Source organism: Mauremys mutica, chromosome 9 (assembly GCF_020497125.1).
Source record: "Mauremys mutica isolate MM-2020 ecotype Southern chromosome 9, ASM2049712v1, whole genome shotgun sequence".
Taxonomy (NCBI): Eukaryota; Metazoa; Chordata; order Testudines; family Geoemydidae; genus Mauremys; species Mauremys mutica.
Window position 1 is genome coordinate 48,368,814 of NC_059080.1, and position 27,144 is coordinate 48,395,957.

Below are 27,144 nucleotides of genomic sequence, written 5' to 3' on the forward strand. Positions count from 1 at the left end.
TTGGCAACAATGGGCTCCTTTCAACAGATTTCAAAGTCCGACCCTGGGAGGGACCACACAGGCAAGCAGGAGAAGGGGATTCAGAGCCCGGGGAGGCAGAGGGAGCTGAGGGAGGAGGGGGCTGCACTGGTATACGATAAGGGCTGAGGAACCGTGGCACAGAAAGAGGGACCCAGGAGCCAGTCCCAGTGAAAGAAGGGGGTGCAAAACTCAGAGATAAAGACGGATGGTGGGGGGCTGAGGGAGAGGGAGAAATTGGCAGGGAGTGGGAAAAAGACAATTACAGGGCTTATAGAACAAGCTGAGGGCAGACAAACAGAGAAATCCTAGCAGACGCCTGCTAGGGCCCACTTATCGCCATGGGAACCATAACATTTTCACAGCCTTTTAACTTGAGAAAGTGTCTCAGGCCGGTTCTGCAGCCATGCCTTCCCAACGCAGGCGTGCACACGCACACACACACGCATGCACACACTCACTCTCTCTCCTCCCCAAGCCTCCCTCTGCTCTGTCCTTCCGCCCAGGACTCAGCTGGAGATTTGGCTCTCTGAGCGTGGATTTCAAAAGAGGCTGTTTATAAAAATTTCTAGTAAAGAAATAATTATGATAATCATATTAAGAGCTTTGGCTGTCACATTCCTGCAAATGGGGAAGGTTGTCTTTGCAGAGAAGGAGCTGGGGGTTGTTTTCTTTTCATGGTTTTGTTCTTTTTCTCAATCCCAGCCCCCTCCCCTTTATCCTGGGAAATGAAAACAGTTTGTTTTATGATGGATCGTCCCTTTCTTTGGTCATTGACCTTCTGGGTGAATTTCTGCTGAGCTCGGTGGAAAATGCTAGGCGCATTTGTGGATCCCATATGTGGGTGGGGGGATGGGAGGGGGAGCTCACCCTAATCCTCCTCAGAAACAGAACAATAACAACATGGAGTGGGACGGAGTGATCCAGGCCAACAGGGAGGATCTGGACAGTGTTAGGGTTTTACAGATTGAAGGAGGAAGAAGGAACGAAAGAAACTGGTGACTTTAAGTTTCTGCGGAAATTTCTATCCCACCCCCACACCCCAGCCCCCACCGCAAAGGTCACCGGGGCAGAACTGGAGCAACAGGATAAACTCAAGGCAGCTTTTTACTAAAGGGGCAGAATCAATGGGCTCAACACTGGGAGATTTCCCAGCTGGCCCCCACCCCGTCCCGCACCAGCAACCCTGTGCTAAGGAGGGAAACAGCTGACTTATTCCCAGGGATGCTACACAACCTTCACTCCCCTCCTTTTGTCAATGAGAGAGGGGACGTGATTAGGCCATGTCTGGGCTAGTGAATAAGACACTGACCTGGGAGTCAGGAGACCGGGGTCCATCCCACCTCGGACACTGACCTTGGGCAAATCATATCACATCCCTGGCCTCCATGTCCCCTCCAGCCCTGTGCCCATTTAGCTGCAGAGGTCTCTGGGGTAGGGCCAGTCTCTCCCTGTGTGTAGGTGCAGCACCCAGATCTAATCTCCACTGGCACCTCCAGGGGCTACTGTGTTGTAAACAGCCATAAGTTATAACATTCATTTATTGGCATCATTTGCTTTGAATCTGAAAGCCCCTGTGTAGGCTCCTCCTCCCTTGAGTGCCCTCCATGTCTTGGTGGTAGCTGTGCTGGCATGTGAAGGAGGGTGTGGGATCAGCCCCACTGTTGCTGATCCTGGTGTGACCAGAGAGGTGCAGCTGAAGCAGAGCAAGCCTTCATGCTGTCTGGAGCAAATCTCTCTCTGGGCCCTGTTTTCTCAGGGATTCCCAGCTGTGATCCCCTATGGGCACATCGCTGTGCCAGAATGCTAAAGGCATACTGGGCTGCATTAGTAGGAGCATTGCCAGCAGGTTGAGGAAAGTGATTTTTCCCCCTCTATTGAATCATAGAATATCAGGGTTGGAAGGGACCTCAGGAGGTCATCTAGTCCAACCCCCTGCTCAAAGCAGGACCAATCCCCAGACAGATTTTTGCCCCAAATCCCTCCCTCAAGAACCGAACTCACAACCCTGGGTTTAGCAGGCCAATGCTCAAACCGCTGAGTTATCCCTCCCCCACACTGGTGAGTGCCCACTGGGCACTGGTGAGGCCACATCTGGAGTGTTGCATCCAGTTTTGGGCCCCCTCACTACAGAAAGGTCGTGGACAAACTGGAGAGAGTCCAGCGGAGGGCAACAAAAATGATTAGGGGAGTAGGGCACATGACTTCTTCTTCGAGTGCTTGTTCATAACGATTCCAATCAGGTGTGTGCGCGTGCACATGCACGGTAGCCGGAAGATTTTTCCCCTAGCAGCACCTATTGGGTCGGCCTGGGTACCCCCTGGAGTTGCATCTTCATAGCGCTCAATATAGAGCGCTATTGACCCACGACCCTTTCAGGTCCTTCTTACCACCAGTGATGGTTAGCTGGAACTTCCCTGTGTTCTTGTCTTGACAAGCGCATTTAGCAGTTTCTTACATTGGTCTCCATTGTTTGTTAATAGTTAGTAGTTCATTAATGTTAGATAAGTTTCCTTGCGGGGTGGGAGAATCCCCTCCTACCCTCTCCCGACAGCGGGCAAAGCCTGCAGCAAGTGTATACCCAGAAGCAATCCTCACACCTCATGTGTAAAGTGTTTAGGAGAGGGCCATCGAAAGGATCGTTGTGCCATTTGTAAGACTTTTCAGCCCAGGACTGTAAAAGATAGAGAGCAGTGCCTGAAGGTCCTGTTGATGGAGGCAGCACTCTGTCCCCCAGTCCGACCCTTTGTCGATGGACCCTGCGCCGAATACCTCCTCCTCGGTGCAGAGTGCTCTGGCACCATCGGCACAAGCACCAGTGCTGGGTAAGGATAAGGACTGGACTGGACATGCCACACGCAGGCACCATTCACAATTGTCAGTGCCGCAAAAGAAGAAGAGGCTGGAGAACGGTCACTCTCCCCTAGCTAGGCCTAAGGAGCCTGCCGCTGTGAGACCTGAGTCAGGCCACACTAGTGCTGCACCACTGGTGATGGTCACACCAACTCCTGCCCATGTGGAAGGGCTATTGAGTCCAGACCCTCCTCGCTCGCCAAGGCCAAGCCGGGAGCTGCACCTCCCTTCGACACCAGAGGCGTTTGAGGCGGCCCAAGAACTGCTTCACCTCATGGCACCGTTCTTTCCTCTCAGAGGGGACAGGGTTGCCAGCACCGGACATTCCCTGGACTCCTTTAAGGGGAAAGCCCACTATGATGGCCTGCCGATCTCTGACCCAGGCGTGCCACTCCCCGACACCGGAGCACACCCAGCAGCCACTCCGATCCCCGAGCCCTTGGCACGAAAGCTTGGTGCCAAGAAGTACCCCGCTCCCCCATGGTCATCGTTTTCAGACACCTCGGAGTCGGGCTGCTATCATTCCCAGAGGAGTAGGAGCAGACGGTCCATGTCAGCTTGGCACCAGCATCCTTGCCCGCCCAATGGCAGCCCCTGGCACCATGGCCATTTTGGACTCCCTGGACATTTCAAAGGAAAGCCAAGGTTGCAGCCAAGGATCTCATTCCAGGGCGACATTGGTAGCCTCTGCCTTACCAGCACCATGAGCACCAGCAGGATCAGGGTAGGCCCATTACCACCCTTCGCTACCATCTCAATGCCTCCAGCGCAGCCAGCACTGGGCCCAGGGGTCCTGGCGACCCCAGCACCGGCGGGGACTCCAGCACCAATGACGATTCTGGCACTGGCGGCAATTCCGACGTCGAGGATGACATTGGCGCCGATGGCACTTTGGGCACCAGCATTGCTTGCGTCAGTGTATGCAGCCCCTACACTGATGGGCGCAACACCATATGGGTTGGCACCAGCCCAAGAAACCCAGGTGCCGTGGGATCCCGTGGGTACAGAAGGAAGGGAGCAGCCACCTCTCACGGGGGTCTCTTCCTCGTCCTCGCCAGATGAGGCATTGGAGGGCACAGTGACAGCCCCAGCCTTGGAGGACAACAGGGTTCTGCAGCAATTTTGTGGAAGGTTTCCCAGGGCCTGGGCATTCAGGCGGAGGAGGTAGTGGAGGATGCAGATCCAATGGTGGACCTCCTTGCCCCCTCTGGACCTGCATAGATTGACCTGCCCCTCATAAAGACCATCTCTGACACCACAAAAACTCTGTTGCAGACCCCAGCCTCGTTGTCCCCTACGGTTAAGTGCAACAAAAGATGCTACTTTGTGCCATCCAAGGGTTACGAGCATTTATACACACATCCTACACCTGACTCTCTCGTGGTCAATGCTGCCAACCAACACAAGCATCAGAGCTTCCAGGGACCCTCCCCAAAGAATCGAGAGACGAAAAGGCTTGACTTTTATGGGAGAAAGTTCTATTCCACTGGAGGCTTACAGCTCCGCATTTCAAATCAGCATTGTCAGGAGGTACTGCTTCAGCACATGCGGGGCAATGGCTAAATTTGCAGCAGCTGTTGCCGCAGGACTCCTGTGCCGAGTTTTCGGCTCTTGTGGAGGAAGGGAAGCTCATTTCTAAGGCTGCACTACAGGCCGTACTGGATGCAGCAGATGCGGCTGCTCATGTCATGGCCACAGGCATAGCTATGAGGAGGGGCTCCTGGCTCCAAATTTCGGGCTTGCCATATGAGGTCCAACAAACTATTCAGGATCTCCCCTTCGAGGGTTTGGCTCTATTTTCTGAAAAGATGGATAAAAGGCTGCATAGCCTGAAGGATTCAGTAGCCACTCTCAAATCGTTGGGCCTCCATACTCCCACTACACAGCATAAACATTTTAGGCTGCAACCCTCCTCCACGGTTCTATCAGCCACAGAACTATCAGGACGGCTCACAGAGGAGGAATAGGAATGGCAGAAGGCAACTGCACCCATCCTCAGGCCAGGGCTCTGGCCAATCTAAGCCACCCTCTGGGCTGAAACAGGCCTTTTGAAGGTGCGGTCAAGGATGGTGCACCAGATCCCCAACTGGATCCAGCCCGCCTTACCTTCTCATCCCAACTATCCTCTTTCTACCATGCGTGGTCCTGTATCACCTCGGACCTTTTGGTGCTCCGCACTGTAGAGAGGGGATACTCCATCCAGGGCCAGTGCAAGGAAGTTTCGCGCCCTAGGCGAAACTTCCACCTTGCACCCCTCACCCAGCTAACCCCGCCCCCCCCACAACAGCTAATTCAGCCCTCCACTGAATTAGCCCCGCAGCGGTTACCCCCCCCCACCGCGACAGCTAACCCCTCTCCCCCCTCGTCCCCCGTGGCAGCTAACCCTGCCTGGGGAGACTTCCCCCGCCCCGCCACAGCAGCTAACCCTGCCTGGGGAGACCTTCCCCCCCCGCCACGGCAGCTAACCCTGCCTGGAGAGACCTCCCCCCCTCCCCGCCACGGCAGCCAACCCTGCCTGGGGAGACCTTCCCCCCCCGCCACGGCAGCTAACCCTGCCTGGGGAGACTCCCCGCGGAAGCTAAACCTGCCTGGGTAGCCCGCCCCAGCTCACCTCGGCTCTGCCTCCTCCACTGAGCACGCCGGCGCCACTCTAATTCTCCTCTCTGCCCAGGCTTGCAGTGCTGATTGGAGGAGACTTAGAGCTGGGCTGTGTGCTCAGCGGAGGAGGCAGAGTGGAGGTAAGCTGGGGTGGGGAGCGGTTCCCCTGTGTGCACCCCGACCCCCCCCCCGTTACTGCGGGCAGCCCTCCCCGCGCGCCCCCCAACCCAGCTCACCTCCACTCCACCTCCTCGCCTGAGAGGACTTTTAGGCGCCCCCAACCACTAGGCGGCCGTTTGCCTAAATGGTTGCGCCGGCCCTGACTCCATCCAGTTCTGTGTCCACCCACCCTTCCATCCCCCTTCCCCATCCCTCTTCAGGGACCCTTCTCACAAGCAGCTTCTTATCCAGGACGTGAGGTCACTCCTGTCTCTAGGGGCAGTGGAGGAGGTTTCTCAGGAGTACAGGGGCGAGGGCTTTTACTCCCGGTATTTCCTTATACCAAAAGCCAAAGGCGGCCTCAGGCCCATCCTGGACCTGCAAAAACTCAACAAGTTTGTGACGAAACTCAAGTTCCGCATGGTCTCTTTGGCCTCAATCATCCCATCGCTGGATCCAGCAGACTGGTATGCCGCCCTCAACTTGAGGGATGCATATTTCTATCTCGCAATTACTCAGCCCCACAGGAAGTACCTAAGGTTTGTGGTGAGTGGTACCCACTACCAGTTTACAGTCCTTCCGTTTGGCCTGTCAGGAGCACCTTGAGTCTTCACCAAGTGCATGGCTGTTGATGTGTTCTTGCACAGTCACCAGGTACAGGTATTTCCGTACCTCGACGACTGGCTGATGAAGGGCCACTCCAGGACCCAAGTGGAAGCTCAGATCAGATTCATCAGAGCCACCTTCGACAATCTGGGTCTTCTTCTAAACAAAGCAAAATCGACTCTATCCCCTGTCCAGAGGATAGAGTTTATAGGGGCAGTACTGGGCTCGACCCAAGCCAGGGCATACCTGCAAGAAGCAAGGTTTCAGGCCCTGACAGATATCATTTGAGGCATCAGACAGTTTTCCACCACCACAGCAAGAAACTGCATGAAGCTTCTCGGACACATGGCTGCCTGTACCTAGGTGGTGCAGCATGCCAGACTCAGGCTTCGACCTCTTCAATCGTGGCTTCAGTGTATCACCCAGCCCGGAACAGCTTGGATAGGATCGTGACCCTGCCTCACCGGGTCATCGACTCCCTCATCTGGTGGTTCGACCCTCAGGAAGTGTTCTCAGGGAGTCCCCTTCACCAGTCCACAGCCGTCTCTCTCGCTAGTGATGGATGCATCAGACTTGGGCTGGGGAGCTCATCTGGGAGACCGCAGGACTCAGGGTCTCTGGTCTCAGGCAGATCAGGCTCTCCACATCAACGTCAGAGAGCTGAGAATGGTGCATGCCAGACCTTCCGTGCACACTTAACGGGACATTGTGTATCAGTTATGATGGACAAGACAACAGCAATGTTCTATATCAACAAATGGGGGTGCACGCTCCTCTCCCCTGAGCCAGGAAGCCATGCTGTGGGACTTCTGTGTGAAACATTCAATACACCTGCAAGTGTTATACCTCCGCAGGGTACAGAACGAGCTGGTGGATCATCTCAGCAGGTCATCCCTTCACCCGGACTTCACGTTCTCAATCTTCCAGAGGTGGGCCTTTCCCCAGATAGACCTATTCGCCACGCAACACAACAGGAAGTGCCAGCAGTTCTGCTCCTTCCAGAATCACAGCCTGGGCTCCAGAGCAGACGCGTTCCTCCTTCCATGGAGACGCCATCTCCTTTATGCCCGTACCGCTAGTTCACAAGGTACTCCTCAAGATCCAGAGGGAACGAGCTCAGGTCATATTAATAGCACTAGCCTGGCCCCATCAGCAGTAGTACACATCTCTCCTAGACATGTCCGTGGAAGCCCAAGTCACCATTCCACTCTTCCCGGACCTTCTGACACAAGAATATGGTCGTCTTCAACATCCGAACCTCAAGTCGCTTCACCTCATGGCGTGGAAGCTCCATGGTTGAACCTGATGTAGCTTTCCTGTTCAGACCAGGTTAGAAAAGTCCTCCTTGGTAGCAGGAAACCCTCTATGAGAGCCACCTACTTTGCCAAGTGGAAGAGATTTTCAATCTGGTCTGTGCAGTGCCATTTGTCCCCCGACATTAGCCTCAGTGCTGCTCATTCTGGACTACTTCCTCCATCAAAAGCAGCAGGGGCTTTTGTTGTCTTCAATAAGGCTACACTTAGATGCTATGTCGGCCTTCCATCTGGGCATGGGGGGCCGCTCGGTGTCTGCTAACCCTATGGTCAGCCGATTTTTAAAAGGACGACAGACTGTATCCTCACGTCCGTCAGCCTGTCACCACCTGGGACCTCAACCTGGTCCTCTCTAGGCTCATGGGACCACCATTTGAACCATTGGCGACAAGTTCCATGCTCTACCTCTTTTACAAGGTGGCATTCCTGGTAGCAATAACCTCAGCCAGGAGGGTGTCTGAGCTCAGGGCCCTAACGTCAGAGCCTCCCTACACCTTGTTCTATAAGGACAAGGTTCAGCTGAGGCCTCGTCCTGCTTTCCTCCCAAAGGTTGTATCTCAGTTTCACATTAACCAGGACATCTTTCTCCCAGTATTCTACCCTAAGCCTCATTCCAGTGGCAGGGAACAGAAACTACACTCTGGATGTCTGCAAGCCTCTAGCCTTCTACATGGAGAGAACAAAGCCATTCAGAAAGTCAGTTCAGTTATTCGTGGCAGTGGCGGACAGAATGAAAGGTCAGCTGGTATCATCACAACGCATCTCGTCATGGATAGTGTCCTGTATTTGTGATTGCTACAACCTGGAGGGGGTTCCTGCACCTCCAATCACTGCACACTCCATCAGGGTGCAAGCGTCATCAACAGTGTTCCTGGCTCAGGTTCCCACTCAGGAAATCTGCAGAGCAGCGACATGGTCCTCCATCCATACTTTCGCCATGCACTATGCAATTACCCAGCAGGCCTGAGACGATATGGCCTTCGGACAAGCAGCGCTCCATTCAGTGGAAGACTCCGACCCTACCACCTAAACTTGGGCTTGTGAGTCACCTGACTGGAATCGACATGAACAAGCACTCAAAGAAGAAAAGATGGTTACTCACCTTCTCATAACTGTTGTTCTTCAGGACTCTATATTGAGCGCCATGAAGGCGCTACTCCAGGGGGCGCCCAGGTTGACCCGACGGATGCTGCTAGGGGAAAAATCTTTCGGCTACCATGAACATGCGCACGCACACACCTGATTGGAATAGACATGAACAACACATCTCAAAGAGCAACAGTTACGAAAAGGTGAGTAACTGTTTTTTATGAGGAAAGGATGAGGGAACTGGGCTTATTTAGTGTGCAGAAGAGAAGAGTGAGGGGGGATTTGATAGCAGCCTTCAACTACCTGAAGGGAGGTTCCCACAGAGGATGGAGCTAGGCTGTTCTCAGTGGTGGCAGATGACAGAACAAGAAGCAATGGTCTCCAAGTTGCAGTGGAGGAGGTCTAGGTTGGATATTAGGAAAAAACTTTTTCACTAGGAGAGTGGTGAAGCACTGGAATGGGTTACCTAGGGAGGTAGTGGAATCTCCATTTTTAGAGGTTTTTAAGGCCCGGCTTGACAAAGCCCTGGCTGGGATGAATTAGTTGAGGTTGGTCTTGCTTTGAGCAGGGGGTTGGACTAGATGACCCCCTGAGGTCTCTTCCAACCCTAATCTTCTATGATTCTATGACTGCAGCGCTCACAGCCCGGGCTGGCAGCATGCTGCACTGTACAAGGACTTCATATTCCTCCTTTGCACACTGGAATGTGAAACAAGCCAGCTTTTCAAGGTGCCAAGTGCCTCCTGCTAGGGTGGAGTGCCCAGTCTCCCCATGACTGTAATGGGGAGCCGAGCCCCATTTGCAAAGAGCATCATGCTGGCTTAGCAGCTGCCACCTTCTCCTGTCGGGATGGACTGGCATTCACCCATCCTAGATGACAAGCAGCAGAGCCCAGCTCTGCTCCTCTAGTAGGGCTGAGATCCTGGGTGAGATAGCGCAGGGCGTGCATGTCTGTGTCTCTCCCCAAAAGGCAGAACAGTTAAGGACGCAGTTGCGGCTTGCAGAGGACGCCCGCGATGGGGCGCACAAGGACCTGATCGAGTTGCACCGCAGGTTGCGGGAGGGTGAGGAGGCCCGAGAGCTCCAGCGCAAGGAGATGTTGGAAACCCGCAGGGCTTTGGGGGACGAGACCAGGGAGAAGGAAGTAATGCAGAAATCCAATACTGAGCTGCGAGACGCCATCAAGAAGATGGAGAGCAAAAGGATGAGGTAGGCTCAGGGCAGTGCCAGGCGGGCTGCACCCTGAAGCAGACATTACTTGGCACTGTGATAGCCTGCCAAGGTACAGGCATGGCCAGGGCCTGTTAGCTGGGCCCCAGATCCAAACCAGAAAGTGCAGAACAGTAGCAAAGACCTACCAGCATGTCCACCCAAAGCCACTCCAGCTAAGAACTGGGCACTGTTCAGGGCTGGGGTGGACAAGTAGGGCTGGATTCTGCAGCCATTCTAGGCAGGCTCAAGGCAGCTGCTTCTCCCATAGCTCAACCCAGAGCCACTCCATCCAGTCCGTGTCTCCTTCCCCCCAAAACTGGGCCCAGAGGCCAGTCCCAGGGCTGCCCTGGGGCGCATTGGAATGGGCACAGTAGCATGGTCTGACCTCTTCTCTGCCTCACCCACTTCCAGCCAGTGCAGGACTCCCTGCGGGTTCTTTCCCTTCCAGACCTGTCCCCAGACAGCCCAGAGCTCCCACTCACACCGTGACGACAGCTGGGTGACTAGGAGGGCAGTGCCCCCTGCATAGATGTCCGCTCACAGCCCTTCAGCATTCCCCAGCCAGGAGTGACCATGCATGTCTGCTTCAGCTTGAAGAGAGGCCTAGAGGAGAAGGAGCAGAAAATTACCATGCTGGAGGAAGCCAACGCTGCAGCTCAGAAGGAGGCAGGAGAACTGAGGGCAAACCTGCGGGAGGTGGAGAAGTCTCAGATGGAGGCCCGCCGGGAGCTGCAGGAGCTGCACAGACAGGCGAGTGCAGATGGCTCCCAGACACATGCCAGCCAGGTCTCTTTGCTGTCCCAGCTCCATCAACCTCCGCAGACACATTCTGCCCCACACCTCTCCTTCTGGGAACTTCCTGACTGTGATGCCTCCTCGTAGGCTGCCCATTTGGGCCACTGAATGGGTCCCATTCCCCTGTGGCAACCTGGATTTCAGCGCCAGGCTGAGAGGAAGAGCTGGTAGCAGCCAAAGCCGCCTGGGGCATGCCCAGAAGTGCAGCTCCCAGCAGGGCCGGCTCCAGGCACCAACATTCCAAGCAGGTGCTTGGGGCGGCAATCTGCAAGGGGCAGCAGTCCGTGTGTTTTTGCCCCCAAGCAGCGTGCTGAATTGCTGCCGCGGACGGCGGGGGCAGTCCGTGTGCCGTTAGAGTGGCACACGCGTTTCCGCGGCAGTGGCAATTCGGCGGCAGCTTCTATGTTCAGCTGTCCGCAGCAGAAACGCGCATGCCACCGAATTGCCGCCGCCACCGCAGAAACGCGCATGCCACTCTAACGACACATGGACTGCCCCCGCCGGCCACGGCGGCAATTCGGCACACTGCTTGGGACAGAAAAACAGTAGAGCCAGCCCTGGCTCCTAGGGAGGTGAGGGGCATCTCCCTCCCAAATGGAGACCATGTCCTGAACACCCCCTTGGGTAGAAACTGGAGGCTTCAAAGCTCCCCAGCCTCAATCCCCCAGTGCAAGAAGCAGAATGGCCTAGTCTCATCCCCCATCCCATTGGCCACAGGAGTGGCTGACTGCAGAGGGGAGCATGCTACACAGGCCTGCTCCCCATGGGCTGCGCCAGCACCAGCCCAGGCCGCGGGCTGGGGAAAGGCGGCCAGAGGAGCCTGCTAGCGACCTAGAGTGAATCAGTGGGTCCCACATTGGTACTTTCCACCCTGTGGCACTTGGCCAGCTCCTCCGGAGAGGCGGATAAACCAAACTAAGAAGGGATCATTTTGTCCATCCTCAAGCAGTCACTGCCGGGGGGAGGCAGCCCTGCCCCCAGTCAGGACAGCAGCAGTGGCTTGCTGTGGCTGAGACGGGCCTGCCAGCATGGCCCGTCCGCCCCAGGCTGAGCCCAGGACCAACCCAAAGAACCGCCCTTTGCAGGTGAAGACGCTGGGGGATGAGAACAGCAAAAAGGGAAAAGAGGTGAGTGAGTTGCAGGCCCGTCTCCTGCAGCAGGAGCAGCGCGAGCAGCTGTGCCGCAGACAGTCCCTGGAGCTGAAGCAGAAGATCGCGGAGATGGAGGGCGGCCAGGAATGTGTTCGCAAAGAGGTGAGCTGAGTAGGCACTGGAGCTGGCAGGCAGAGGCAGACAGTGAGGGAGGGGGGCAGAGAGAAAGGATGGTGTTGAGGGAAGGGTACAAGGCCATCTCTAGATTAACCCAGCTAGGTCCACCAGGCCCCTGTGGGAGACCTCAAGGACTGTCTCCCTCCCCTCCTGTTCTTTCCCATCACCCTGAGGGTGCAGCCCTGAAGCAGAGGGGAGGGCAGTCTGCTCCCTGGCACCTGCCTGTAAACACTGCCCTGAGGTCTCCAGAGAGCAACCCAGGGCTCTCTCTGCCAGTGGGGTGGAAAGCAGCAGCTCAGCCTGGGAGCATGTGCACTGAACTGTGGGCGCTCGCGCCCTGCAGAGAGGGCTCTCTTTGGGTCTGTGGTGGGAAGCTCCTGGGCACTGTGTGTGTGTCGAGGTGGTGCACTCCTCCTGGCCCTTTCCGCGTGCTCTCTGGTGGACTGTATGCAGACAGGGCCTGGCGGTTACTCTGCAGTGCCCTCCCTTCCAGGTACTGAGCCTGCAGAGGAAGCTGGTGGAGGTGGAGTGGGAAGCCAGAGCCAGAGAGAAGGGGCTGACCGACAGCCTGGGCGAGAGTCACAGCAAGGAGAAGAAGCTCCGGGATGAGCTCCATAACATGGAGCTGAAGCTGCAGCAGGCCAGCGGGGTCAGCGAAGGCCTCCAGCTGCGCCTCAGCACCACCGAGGGGCGCCTCCAAGGCCTAGAGACAGAGCTGGCCAAAGCGGAGGCTGCCAAGAGGGAGGTGGAGTCGAAGCTTGGGATGCTGCATTCTGCCCTGCGCCGGACACTAGGGCTGGGTGGGCGGAGCCCCTCGCCACAGAGACCCTGCTCCCCTAGCAAAGGTCAGCAGCCTTGGAGGGCTCAGCTGGGTTTGGGAGACAGACTGATTGGGCCAGATCACAGAGTGCCGTGTGTGTGACTGCACTGGAGCACTGATTGCACGTCACAAGAGCTGCGTGACATTTCCTCAGTGCTCCAGGGTGAGGGCTGCTCTGGCGGGCCTGTAGCCTTACAGGGTTGGGGCAGATACAGCACAGAGGGAAAGGTGTTGCCATGGCAGCAGTCACTTTGAAGGGCAAGAGTGGCGCTTGAAGGAGCTGAGTGTCAGGCAGCTATCCTTGCCTTGAAAGGGGAAAGCCATGGACGGGGCAGGGGTCTGCCTGGAAATCCAACCTAGCAGCAATCTCAGGAGAGGGTGGTTCTGAATCCCTGCATGGATTATCCCCAGGCTGGGCTGAGGAGAGAACCACAGTTCTTGGACTGTAGTGATACGCTTGCCTTGCACCAGCTAATCCGTATTGCCTCCTGCCATTATCACATGGGGATGCTGTAGGCCTGCTTGATGGTCCCTCTCCCAACAAACTCACCTGGCCTTCAGACTTTGAGAGCTTCTCTACCACTACAGGAACTGACAGGCAACGGACTCCAGCCTCCCGCGCTGGCTCTCCAGAGAGGAGCCATTCCTGCTCCCCCTTTGGTTGGGTTTCCCCTTTCCAAGGGGAGCACAGTGCCAGCGAGCCTGACCCGGACAGAGTCCGAGATGCTTTGAGAGACTTCCTGCAGGAGCTGCGAGACACTCAGAGAGAGAGGGTAAGCATCTCCTTTCTGCTCCCATGGTGTCCTCCTGTCCCTCCACAAACTCCCCACTCTCTGCTCACACCCAGGCCATGCTCAGCGTCGGCAATGCTGGCAATGCTGGCACAGATTTGCCCCCACATCGGATTGCTGCATTAACTGAAACAAGTGTACAAGGACATTAAACTCCTGTCCCTTTCAGTTAGAATGAGCCCAGAAATGAGGCCTTGGTGCCCAGGACTGCACACAAGCTTTACCCTCATTCATTTAATCTCCCTATGTAGCTTCCAATCTACGCCTTGTCCACCAAGCTCTAACCAGCACAGTCGCTCTCAGTGCTGCAGCGTGGAACACAGCCCTTGGAACATGAGGCGCTGCACAAAGGGGCATGGAACTGGCACGCTGGACCAGAGCAGGGCTCCAGCCAGCCTGGTGTCATGGCTCTGACAATGGCCAGCACCAGTTTCAGTAGAAGGTGCAAGAGCCCTTCAGTCTCCTTCCCTCCCCCTGTCAGTTACAGGCCAGTTCAAGCCCTGTAGCAGGAAGGTTTAGATCCTTTCCAAAACACTTGGTTATTTTTTTATTCCTTGTTATAACACTGGAGATTCTTGTTCTCCACAGAACTGTCTAACGTTTTGCTGAATCCTGCTGAGCTCTTGGCCTCAATGATAGCTTGAGGCAATAGGTTCCACAGGCTCATTGCATGGAAAAATATTTACTTGGTCGCCACTGCTTGCTGAGTGTCGCTGAACGCCCCCTTGTTCTGGTGCTGTGGTCTGGTTGTAGGGTATGGGCACTGGCAGTGCCAGGGAGATGGTGGGATATTATTTCTCATTCTTCTCTGCCCTCCCTGTATTCCATGCCTTGGCCTTCCTTCCCTGACCCTTTGTGTTACTCCTTCCCCAACTGTCTCCCTATCCCTCCCATCAGTTCTTATCCCCAGAGAGAGAGGACTCTGCTCCAGAGTCACAGCACCTGGTCCACCCCTCTTTCTCTTCAGCTCTGCCTGTACGATGGGGTGGCGTAGGGAGCAGAACAGCCATAGGAGGCGTGGAAGCTGCATTCCCACCCCTGGGCTGACTCGGGGAGGAATATGGTCAGTTCACAGTGTGTCCTTCCCTGTTAGTTGCTGGGGGAGCAGAGGAATGTTTCCAAGGAATGGCACATGAGATGCCACATGCTTGAAAAGCAAGTCAGGCATTGCTCACTGCTGTAGTTAGCTCAGTGCAGCCGTGTGGGATGTGTGCACAACCTGGGCAGGAAAGTGGGCCAGACATGGTATGCCAGGCCACGTCAGGCCATGGAAGAGTTAAACTATGCCTGCAGACACTGCCCTCCCCACACACTCCACCGCCAGGGAGCCGAGCACCCATGCAGTGCTGTGGTTTGCCAAGCTCTGTCGCTGGGCAAGGAGAGTCAAGGAAAGAGAACATGGAGGGGCAGGAGCACATGGAGAGCTGCATTTCCTTAGACGATATTGCCAGCTGCCCTCCCGGCCACCCCTACAGTGCCCTGGCCTGCACTGCTGTAACTTGACTCACCTCCAGCAACTCACCTCCAGCAGAGCAAGGCTGGTTACCCTCTGGGGATCTGTCCTGCTGACTCCAGTGGAGCTAGGGCTGATTTGCACCAGCTGGGGACCTGACCCCATTGACTCCAGTGGAGCTAGGGCTGATTTGCACCAGCTGGGGACCTGACCCCAGTGACTCCAGTGGAGCTAGGGCTGATTTACACCAGCTGGGGACCTGACCCCATTGACTCCAGTGGAGCTAGGGCTGATTTACACCAGCTGGGGACCTGACCCCATTGACTCCAGTGGAGCTAGGGCTGATTTACACCAGCTGTGGACCTGACCCCAGTGACTCCAGTGGAGCTAGGGCTGATTTACAACAGCTGGGGACCTGACCTTGCCAGGATGGTTGCCACCCTCTGTCTTAGCAGGGCTGCATGCTGCTCCGTCAGTGAGCCTGTCTGTGCCCCTGCAGGCACTGGGCAGACAGCTACTCAATAGCAACGGGAGCCTAACACCCCCGCCAGCACTCTGTGGAGCAAGGGACCCCTGGCAAACCACCAGGCCAGCTCAAGGACATGCTCAGCATCACATGACCCCACCAGCTGAGCTTGACCCCAAGTTGACCTTAACAGCATTTATATAGCAATTTTCTCTGGTCTTTCAGCCCCCTCCTCTTTGGCCTTCCTCTGTTGTGTCCTATTGCTCAAAACATGATTCTTATAAAGATGCATAAATATTTATACAAGCGTAACATAAAAAACATTGACTGTCATAATAATCAAAGCCGCGGCGCAGCCAAAGGGCTTTCTCTAGGACTGGGAAATCAATTAATACTTTATGGGTCTAAGCTATCAAGTTTGAGGCGCTCCTGCCTTCCCCATCCCATCAGGCTGCTGGGGTTTGCTGGAGTTGAGGTGAGCAGTTGTGTCCAGTTGTGTGTCTCAGTGAACACAAGGGAAGGTGTATTCCCTTACAGTTGAAGGAGGTTTGATGGTTTGATTAACATTCTGTATGTCATTTTCATATGATTACTGTGACAGCCCTTCCTTAAGACTCCCACTGACTGTCCAAACTATCAGCCTGCACCAGTGCTCACTGACATCAATTGAAGGATTCCCATTGATTTCAGTAGGCCTCAAGTCCCACGAGTTCTACCGGGTGGTTGGCAGCAGCCCACCTCCCTATTAAAGACAAGGGGTAACATTTTCCACAGCACCTAAGGGTATGTCTACACTATGAAATTAGGTCGATTTTATAGATGTCGATATTTAAAAAACGATTTTATACAGTCGATTGCGTATGTCCACACTAAGCGCATTAAGTCGGTGGAGTGCATCCTCACTACCGTAGCTAGCATCGACTGTGAGCATTGTAAATACCTCGTGCATTATTCTGCAAAATGTGCAGAACCTGCAAAAGCAGGCGAGGAGGTGAAGAGGCGATCATGACAGTGATGAGGACATGGACACAGACTTCTCTCAAAGCACGGGCCCTGGCAATTTGGACATCATGGTGGTAATGGGGCAGGTTCATGCTGTGGAACGCTGATTCTGGGCCTGGGAAACAAGCACAGACTGGTGGGACCGCATAGTGTTGCAGGTCTGGGATGATTCCCAGTGGCTGCGAAACTTTCCCATGTATAAGGGCACTTTCATGGAACTTTGTGACTTGCTTTCCCCTGCCCTGAAGCGCAAGAATAACAAGATGAGAGCAGCCCTCACAGTTCACAAGCGAGTGGCGATAGCCCTCTGGAAGCTTGCAATGCCAGACAGCTACAGGAATCAATCTGGAGTCAGTAAATCTACTGTGGGGGCTGCTGTAATCCAAGCAGCCAACACAATCACTGAGCTGCTGCTATCAAGGGTAGTGATTCTGGGAAATGTGCAGGTCATAGTGGATGGCTTTGCTGCAATGGGGTTCCCTAACTGTGGTGGGGCGATAGATGGAACCCATATCCCTATCTTGGGACCGGACCACCTTGGCAGCCAGTACGTAAACCGCAAGGGGTACTTTTCAGTGGTGCTGCAAGCACTGGTGGGCACTGGTGGATCACAAGGGACGTTTCACTGACATCAACGTGGGATGGCCGGGAAAGGTGCATAATGCTCGCATCTTCAGGAACTCTTGTCTGTTTGAACAGCTGCAGGAAGGAACTTACTTCCCGGACCAGAAAATTACGGTTGGGGATGTCGAAATGCCTATAGTTATCCTGGGGGACCCAGCCTACCCCTTAATGCCATGGCTCATGAAGGCGTACACAGGCACCCTGGACAGTAGTAAGGAGCAATTCAACTATAGGCTGAGCAAGTGCAGAATGGTGGTAGAATGTGCATTTGGAAGTTTAAAAGCTCGCTGGTGCAATTTACTGACTAGGTTAGACCTCAGCGAAACCAATATTCCCATTGTTATTGCTGCTTGTTGTGTGCTCCACAATATCTGTGAGAGTAAGGGAGAGATGTTTTTGGTGGGGTGAGAGGTTGAGGCAAATCGCCTGGTGGCCGATTACACGCAGCCAGACACCAGGGCGATTAGAAGAGCACAGCTGGATGCCCTGCGCATCAGAGAAGCTTTGAAAACCAGTTTCATGACTGGCCAGGCTACAGTGTGACAGTTCTCTTTGTTTCTCCTTGATGAAAACCCACCCCCTTGGTTGACTCTACTTCCCTGTAAGCCAACCGCCCTCCCTTCCCCCCTTCAATCACCGCTTGCAGAGGCAATAAAGTCATTGCTGTTTCCAAATCATGCATTCTTTATTAATTCATCACACAAATAGGGGTAGCCCAGGAGGGGTGGATGAGGAGGGAAGCACCGGGTGGGGTGGTGGATGAGGGGAGGAGGGAAGGACAAGGCCACATTACAGTTCAAAACTTATTGAATGCCAGCCTTCTGTTGCTTGGGCAATCCTCCGGGGTGGAGTGGCTGGGTGCCCATAGCCTCCCCTCCCGGCATTCTTGGGCATCTGGGTGAGGAGGATATGGAACTTGGGGAGGCGAGCAGGTGATTATACAGGGGCTGCAGCGGTGGTCTGTGCTCCTGCTGCCTTTCTTGCAGCTCCACCAGACACCTGGGCATGTCAGTTTGCTCCCTCATTAGCCTCAGCATTGCATCCTGCCTCCTCTCAGCGTGCTCCTCCCTCCTCTCATTGCATTCATTTAACGCTGTCCTGGACTCTGCCATTGTTTGCCTCCACGCATTCAGCTGACCTCCTTCAGTGCGGGAGGACTGCATGAGCTCTGAGAACATCTCGTTGCGAGTCTGTTTTTTTCGTCTTCTAATCTGCGCTAGCCTCTGGGACGGAGACGATAGGGGAAGCATAGAAACATTTACAGCTGTGGGAGGAAAAAAGGGAGAGTAGTATTTAAAATGAAACATCTTAGAGAACTAAGGGAAGACTATTTCACACTGAATCAAGCGATTCACATTACATAGCACAGGTGCTTTTGCTACGAGGTCGCATTTTGCCTCTTATATTGAGTGCCTCCCGGTTTGGTGTGAGACATCACACACGCTCGGCTGGGCAACAGAATTCGGCTTGCAGGCAAAAGGTTTCGGCTTCTTCAACCTTCATAACGTGGGAGCGGTTTCAAACAGCAGCGCGCGCCCTCCTTTCCCATACCAAGCAAAGACCGTTGGGTTGGCCATTTAAAAGGAGGGGCTGCAGTTTTAGGGTAAATGTGCAGCACAATCCAACCCCCTCACACCCAATTCTCTGGGATGATCGCTTTTCCCCCTTCCCGCCCCCCAACCGCATGGCTACTATCAGGGAAGATCTCTGTTAGCCAAACGTGAACAGCTCAGCATGAATGGGCCTCGCTGCACCGCGTGGCTAACAGCAGGAATGATTTATTTTCAGCCAAAGGCAAACAGCCAAAGCCCGGGCACATTCGCTGCAAGGTTTTGTTCTGCAATGATTCCAGACTGCTTGCTACTGGCTTGGTGTGGTAAATTAATCATTAAACACACTTGCTTTTAAACCCTGTATTATATTTACAAAGGTACACTCACCAGAGGTGCCTTCTCCGGCTTCATGATCCGGGATCCCGCCTTGGGAGGGTTGGGAGGATATTGGCTCCAGGGTGATGAACAGTTCCTGGCTGCCGGGGAGAAGGGATTCTCCGCTTGCCTGCTGTGCGATATCCTCAACCACCTCCTCATCATCATCTCCCTCATCTTCAAACTCCTCATCCCTGTTGAGTGAGACTCCCCCCTTGCAAGTGTCCATGGACAGTGGTGGGGTAGTGGCAGGGGCCACACCTAGATTGCATGCAGCTCATCATAGAATTGGCATGTATGGGGCTCTGATCCGAGCGACCATTTGCATCCTTTGTTTTTTGGTAGGCTTGCCTCAGCTCCTTAACTTTCACGCAGCACTGCTGTGTGCCCCTGTTGTAGCCTCTGTCTATCATGCCTTTGGAGATTTTTTCAAATATTTTGGCATTTCATCTTTTGGAACGGAGTTCTGCCTGCACAGATTCTTCTCCCCATAGAGCGATCAGATCCAGTACCTACTGTTCGGTCCATGCTGGAGCTCTTTTGCGATTCTGGGACTCCATGGTCACCTGTGCTGATGAGCTCTGCATGGTCACCTGTGCTGATCAGCTCACCACACTGGCCAAACAGGAAATGAAATTCAAAAGTTCCCGGGGCTTTTCCTGTCTACCTGGCCAGTGCATCTGAGTTGAGAGTGCTGTCCAGAGCGATCACAATGGAGCACTCTGGGGTAGCTCCCAGAGGCCAATACCGTTGAATTGCGTCCACACTACCCCAAATTCGACCCACAAGGTCGATTTTAGGGCTAAACCCCTCGCCGAGGAGGAGTATGGAAATCAATTTTAAGAGCCCTTTACGTCGACAAAAGAGACTTGGTCATGTGGACGGGTGCAGGGTTAAATCGACCTAACGCTGCTAAATTCGACCCTAAACTCATAGTGTAGACAAGGGCTAAGTGACTTTTGAAATTGGGATGTAGGTCACTTAGGTGCTGTGGAAAATGTTATCCCTTGTCTTTAATATGAAGGCTACAGATCCCTGCCTGCTGTACTCCATTGTGGCCACAACAATCAAGATGTAGCATTGCATGCTGGAACCAAGGGTCTCTGCAGGGCTCAGCTCCATACTGAAGAGGAGGATGGCTGCAATCTGTGCCATTTTGTGCAAAGTAGGTTCCCCCTTTGGGCTCCTGGCAGGGTGCCCGTGAAGCCTAGCTTGGCAAAGTTTGGGCACCTGCGGCATGGATGACAAAGAACATAATGGAAACTAGCAGGAAATGGGGAGCTGTCTTTGACCAGGAGACTACAGACACTCAGGGCTGTTTGTGGCCAAGAGTACAGGCTGGGTTTGATAATATTGTTCTTTTGAAGGTAACTGGATTGTGATTCACAAACCAGCAGCCAGACTCTGCCTCCCATTACACTCCTGTTGCCATGCTGACCTGGAGCCGGATCCTGTTTTGATGGTGTTTTAATGATGGTTTATGTCATGCACTTTGGCAGCAGCTTCCGTCTGAGGATATAAAGCCTTTACAAATAGTGCTGTCTGTAGCCTCGTCACAGGCCCCTGGCAAGTGGGGACACCTCCATCATACAGATGAGGGAACGGAAGCACTGAGTGGGTGGGTGAGTTGCCCAGGGTAGCAGACCTGAGAGTAGGATTCAGGAGAGTCAGGTTCTACTTTTGCTGCCATGGGCAAGTCGCCCCTCCACACACCAGGAAGAAGGATGAGGTCGTTCGTAATTCCTGTACTTTAAGAACAACCTCATCCGCCTTCCTGGCGTGCAATTTGAAGTGGAGGTTTGGTGTGTTTTAGGTGCTGGGTATGGGATTGCTGCTGAGTCCTCCTTTCCCATTTCCCACACTGGACTCTGGGGTGTAAATCAGGATAGATCCACAGCAGAGTCAGTTATGCAGCTAAGGATCTGTTAGCACACGTTGCTTTCATTTGCTGAGCTTGGGAGTTTAGTGATGTTTAAAAATGCTCAGAAGACTTTGGGGAAGGGGACACTGAGATTAAAATGGTCTTTTGTTGGGACCATCGTGTAGACACATTTGTGTATGTGCGTGTCAGACATCACACTCACAAACTGACATGACACCAATATTTACAGGACGCCATTAGAGCTCTGGCTCCAGGGATGTTCTGATTTGCGTCAGGAAGTTCCCATTGTTAAACTTAGTGTTTCATGTACTTCTTTTTCTCCTTTCTCTTTCTCCATCCCCAACCCCTGCCCCTTGTGTCTCAGCATATTCCTCTTTCTCTCTGGCCTGCACTTAAAATCTGACACTATTTTTCCTTCTCCCAGGATGATTTAAGGACACAGGTGATGAACCTGAACCGTCGGCTGAATGAAATGGCGAGCGACCGGGACCAGACCAGCAATCGCATCCTGCAGCTGCAGAAGTTGCTGGCAGACTCTGAGGAAGGCCAGTCATTCTCCTCTTCTCCCCCTAGATTCCATAAGGCTCAGCTGATGCAGCTGGAGCACTCTGTCACTGGGACAGCAGGAGCTCACAGGATCAGCTCTCCTCTCGTGTCAGAAGGGGTTAGCTGGTCAGGCAGAACTGCTGAAGTTCTAGTTTGCGAGTGAACAGTGATGCCAGGCAAGCCCTGACCTCATGGCCAGGATGCAGCCATCCCAACCTGAGGGATGGAGGGTGTGTGTGACTAGAAGATTAGCTACAGGTGTAAAGCTACAGGGGCTTGCCAAAAACAGCTCCTGTGACCAGAGCCCAAGAGTCATGTGACCATAAGCAAGCCACTTCTGCTCTCAGTGCCTCTTTTTGCCCTCCCAGCCTTTATGCATAGGGATTGCAAGCTCCCGACCTTGGGGCAAGGCCAGTCTCTCTTTGGCTTCCTGATGTGGTCAACCCTGCCTTGCTGCATGGAGTCCAGGGCTGGGTTCCTGGCACATGGCTCCTTCAGGGTGATGTCCCCATGCACTGATGCAGCAACCCTTAGATCCAGTGGCTGGATTGCTCCCCCAGCCATTGCAGAGATCTACTGGGGAAGCAGCACTCTTCTGCTTCCCACAGATCAGAGCCCGTTCCTCAAACCCCTGCCTCTCCTTTCCCATACCCAGGCAAGCGAGGCATGGATGGGCGCCTGAGCAGTGCGCAGATGGCCCTGGCACTGCAGGAAGAGACCATTCGGAGAGTGGAGAGGGAGCGCCATGCCTTGGCAGAGCAGATCGCTACCCTGGAGTGCAGCATGCATGCCAGGGAGGAGAAGAACAGGGAGCTACAGGTGGGTCTGAGCCTGCAAGGAGAAGGAGTAGGAAGTGCATGTTGCGGGGCAGCCACCCATTAGGAAACAGAGAGGGGGAGCTCTGTAAAAGTCACCAGTGGAAAGGGAGAGTCATAAGAATATAAAAACGGCCATACTGGGTCAGACCAAATGTTCATCTAGCCCAGTAACTTGTCTTCAGACAGTGGCCAATGCCAGGTGCCCCAGAGAGAATGAACAGAACAGGGAATCATCAAGTGATCCATTCCCCTGTTGCCCACTCCCAGCTTCTAGCAAACAGAGGCTAGGGACACCATTCCTGCCCATCCTGGCTAATAGCCATTGATGGACCTACTCTCCATGAATTTATCTAGTTCTTTTTTGAACCCTGCTATAGTCTTGGCCTTCACAACATCCTCTGGCAAAAAGTTCCACAGGTTGACTGTGCGTTGTGTGAAAAAATACTTCCTTTTGTTTGTTTTAAATCTGCTGCCTATTAATTTCATTTGGTGGCCCCTAGTTCTTGTGTTATGAGACAGAGTAAATAACACTTCCTTATGCACTTTCTCCAGAGCAGTCATGATTTTATAGACCTCTATCATATCCCCCTTTAGTCGTCTCTTTTCTGAGCTGAAAAGTCCCAGTCTTATTCATCTCTCCTCATACGACAGCCGTTCCATACCCCTAATCATTTTTGTTACCCTTTTCTGAACCTTTTCCAAGTCCAATGTATGTTTTTTGAGATGGGACAACAAAATCTGCATGCAATATTCAAGATGTGGGCGTACCATGGATTTATATAGAGGCAATATGGTATTTTCTGTCTTATTATCTATCCCTTTCTTAATGATGCCCAACATTCTGTTCACTTTTTTAACTGCTGCTACACATGGAGTGGATGTTTTCCGAGAACTATCCACAATGACCCCAAGATCTCTTTCTTGAGTGGTAACAGCTAATTTGGACCCCATCATTTTATATGTATAGTTGGGATTATGTTTTCCAATGTGCACTACTTTGTATTTATCAACATTGAATTTCATCTGCCATTTTGTTGCCCAGTCACCCAGTTTTGAGAGATCCTTTTGTAGCTCTTCACAGTCTGCCTGGGGCTTAACTATCTTGAGTAGCTTTGTATCATCTGCAAATTTTGCCATCTCGCTGTTTACCCCTTTTTCCAGATCATTTATGAATATGTTAAATCGGACTAGTCCCAGTACAGACCCCTGGGGGACACCACTATTTACCTCTCTCCATTCTGAAAACTGACCTTTTATTCCTACCCTTTGTTTCCTATCTTTTAACCAGTTACCAATCCATAAGAGGACCTTCCCTCTTATCCCATGACTGCTTACTTTGCCTAAGAGCTTTTGGTGAGGGACCTTGTCAAAGGCTTTCTGAAAATCTAAATACACTATATCCACTGGATCCCCCTTGTCCACATGCTTGTTGACCCCCTCAAAGAATTCTAGTAGATTGGTGAGACGTGATTTCCCTTTACAAAAAACATGTTGACTCTTCCCCAACAAATTATGTTCATCTATATGTCTGACAGTTTTGTTCTTTACTGTAATTTTAACCAGTTTGCGCGGTACTGAAGTCAGGTTTACCAGCCTGTAATTACTGGGGTCACCTCTGGAGCCCTTTTTAAAAATTGGCATCACATTAGCTATCCTCCAGTCATTTGGCACAGAAGCTGATTTAAATGATAGGTTACAGACGACAGTTAGTAGTTCTGCAATTTCACATTTGAGTTCCTTCAAAACTCTTGGGTGAATACCATCTGGTCCTGGTGACTTATTACTGTTAATTTATCAATTTATCATATTCACATTCATAAGCATATTTTCATAAAGTATATGGAGTGCAATGTCACATCCCCTTTCTGAAATTAAATGCTATTGTGTTGGGCTGCTGTGGTGTTTTCCCCACCACAGGGATGTTACATTTAATTATATTATGGTCACCTCTTGGACCAGATCCTGTGCTCCAGTTAGGACTAAATCAAGAATTGCCTGTCCTCTGGTGGGTTCCAGGACTAGCCGCTCCAAGAAGCAGTCATTTAAGGTGTCAAGAAACTTTATCTCTGCATCCTGTCCTGAGGTGACATGTACTCAATCAATATGGGGATAGTTGAAATCCCCCATTACTATTGAGTTTTTCATTTTAATAGCCTCTCTAATCTCCCTGAGCATTTCACATCACTATCACCACCCTGGTCAGGTGGTCGGTAATATATCCCTACTGCTATATGCTTATTATTCAAGCGTGGTATTACTATTCATAGAGATTCTATGGTACAGTTTGGTTCATTTAAGATTTTTACTTCATTTGATTCTACACTTTCTTTCACATATAGTGCCACACCCCCACCAGCATGACCTATTCTGTCCTTCCGATATATTTTGTACCCTGATATTACCATGTCCCATTGATTATCCTCATTCCACCAAGTTTCTGTGATGACTATTATATCAATATCCTCATTTAATATATCAGTATCCTCAATCCAGCTCAGGACTGCGTGGGCAAGCAGAGCACAATCTGCTACACACCCTGGAACGGTGCCAGGGATGGATGAGCGTGGGAGACTGCTCCGTGGCTCCCTCCTCCATTGCCCAGGACAAGAGAAGGTTCTGCTGCACTGCTCAGGAGGGGTGGAGGGAGGGCTGCAGATGTTCTCAGTGCACATCCTAGAGCTGAGCCCTTCCCGAGGGCCATGGAAGCTCCAGGGCACTTGGGAACAGCAGGTGAGTAGGGGGGATCAGTCTGCAGGGCATGGCCATTAAAGGAAACGGGCTGCCCATCAAAGAGCCAGGCCCCTTTACTGAGGGAGGAGCCAGCAGGGCGGGTGCCCTGCCTGGACAGTGAGACTCGTGACACCCTCAGTGCCTGCGCCTACCAGGCAGGATCCCACTCTATATCCAGCTGCCTGCTGCTGCTTCTCTCTCCCTGGTCTGGGAAGTGGGGTCTCGCCGGTGCTCACTGGCTCTGCTCCTACCTTGGAGTCTGGGTCTTGTCCTGGATGACTCCTAGGGATCAGCTGGCCTTCAGAGACAAACGTGCTTCTCTAGGGAGCACAGAGACCCCTGGAGTGCCTCCAGACAGGGCTCATCCATACACCTTTATTCCCGGGCAGGTGGCACGGCTCCAGGCCAGGTTTATACCTCTGTAGAGTCCCACAGGCACCAGCTGCTGTGAGCTAGCTAAACCGGTGCCACCTCACACCGTTAGTTGCCCTGGTACTGTTCTGTGTGTAGAGCAGGCCCTGGTGATTGTTCCCACTCCAGAGCTGCCAGGCTGCCCAGGACAGGGCCATCACAGCCCCCAGAACTCCATGGAGCAGCCAGTCCTGGCAAATTCCCCTTCCTGTTATCACCAGTCACACTGGGAGCCTGATTCCCAGACAGCGCTCCCCTTGAGCTGTCTCCTCCCATCTTACCCCCCATACCCTGCCCCACTACACAATCACACACCTTCTACCAATCTCTAGGCACCACGCAAGGCCAAGAACCCTCCTAATATAGCACCCGGGTCTGTCCCTAGACAGCACTGGGACGTGGGCTAGGCACCAGGCTATTAGGCTAGTTCAGGGTGTGTGCGGCTGGCTTTTAACAGGGCATAGGGTGACCAGACAACAAATGTGAAAAATCAGGACAGGGGGTAATAGGAGCCTATATAAGAAAAAGACCCAAAAATCAGGACTGTCCCTATAAAATCAGGACATGTGGTCACCCTAACTGGGCACGTGTTAAAGAGAGTGTGGCAGAGCAGTGCCCAGGGCAGGGAACTGGCCTGTGTGGGGGAGGGAGCAGGCCAAAGCAGGTCAGGGGAAGCCTGTGGTGGGGGGGGCAGGCATGTGGGGGGGAGCAGGGCAGGCTGACACAGGGAGGGGGCAGCATGCATGCGGGGAGAGAAGTTGCGCAAGCGGGGAGTGAGCCAGTTCGTGAGGTGGGAGCAGACGCATGAGGGGGAAGCGTGATGGGCTGGTGCGTGTATGGGGGGGGAGCAGGCATGCGAGGGGGGGAGTATGATGGGCTGGCACATGAGGGGGGTGGGCCGGGCCGGCGTATGAGTGGGGAGTAAGCATGCGAGCAGGGAGCGTGGAGGGATGTGTTGGCGTGCGAGCAGGGAGTATGGGGTGGGGGGTGTGCAAGCAGGGAGCAGGGAGGGGTGGGCTGAATGCGGGTGTGAGGGGGGAGCAGGTGCGGGGAGTGTGGAGGGGCGAGCCAGCGCATGAGCGGGAAGTGTGGAGGGGCGGGCTGGCATGTGAGGGGGGAGCAGGCATGTGAGCGGGGAGCGGGGACAGGTGGGCCAGCATGCAAGGGGGGAGCAGGCATGGGGAGCGTGGCAAGACATGCGAGGGAGGAGCAGGCGTGGGGAGTGTGGAGGGGCGAGCCAGCGCATGAGCGGGAAGTGTGGAGGGGCGGGCTGGCATGTGAGGGGGGAGCAGGCATGTGAGCGTGGAGCGTGGAGGGGCAGGCTGGCATGAGAGGGAGGAACAGGTGTGAGTGTGGAGGGGCGCGTGAGGAGGGAGCGGGCGCAGGAGTGTGGAGGGGTGGGCTGGCACGCATTGGCGGCGGGGTGGGGCAGCGTGTGAGCAGGGAGCGTGGCAGGGCTGGGCGGGGCGGTGCATGAGGGGGGAGCAGGCGCGCAAGCAGGGAGCGTGGAGGGGCGGGCTGGGCCGGCATGCAAGGGGGGAGCGTGGAGGGGCGGGCCAGCATGCAAGCGGGGAGTGGGGAGGGCTGGACCGGGCCGGGCTGGCGCAAGAGGCGGGAGCGTGGAGGGGCAGCCCAGCCCGGCACACAAGGGGAGTGTGGAAGGGCGGGCCGGTGCACGCACAAGCGAGGAGGGGTTGGCCAGCAAGTCGGGGGAAGCGTGGAGAGACGGGCCGGAGCACCAGGGGGTAGCATGCTGCAGGCA

At 53.9% G+C, this 27,144-nt stretch overlaps 1 protein-coding gene across 2 annotated transcripts in view; it reads left to right on the forward strand.

The window, feature by feature from the left end:
- The window catches only part of CROCC2 (ciliary rootlet coiled-coil, rootletin family member 2), a 146,540-nt gene that overhangs the window by 95,747 nt on the left and 23,649 nt on the right, over positions 1 to 27,144 (forward strand). For both annotated transcript variants that reach the window (XM_045030239.1, XM_045030237.1), the window contains exons 24-30: positions 9,607 to 9,845; positions 10,439 to 10,598; positions 11,729 to 11,896; positions 12,405 to 12,756; positions 13,320 to 13,504; positions 21,302 to 21,422; positions 22,079 to 22,242. In XM_045030239.1, the coding sequence (XP_044886174.1) occupies positions 9,607 to 9,845; positions 10,439 to 10,598; positions 11,729 to 11,896; positions 12,405 to 12,756; positions 13,320 to 13,504; positions 21,302 to 21,422; positions 22,079 to 22,242 (1,389 nt within the window). The remainder of the gene's footprint in view (positions 1 to 9,606; positions 9,846 to 10,438; positions 10,599 to 11,728; positions 11,897 to 12,404; positions 12,757 to 13,319; positions 13,505 to 21,301; positions 21,423 to 22,078; positions 22,243 to 27,144) is intronic.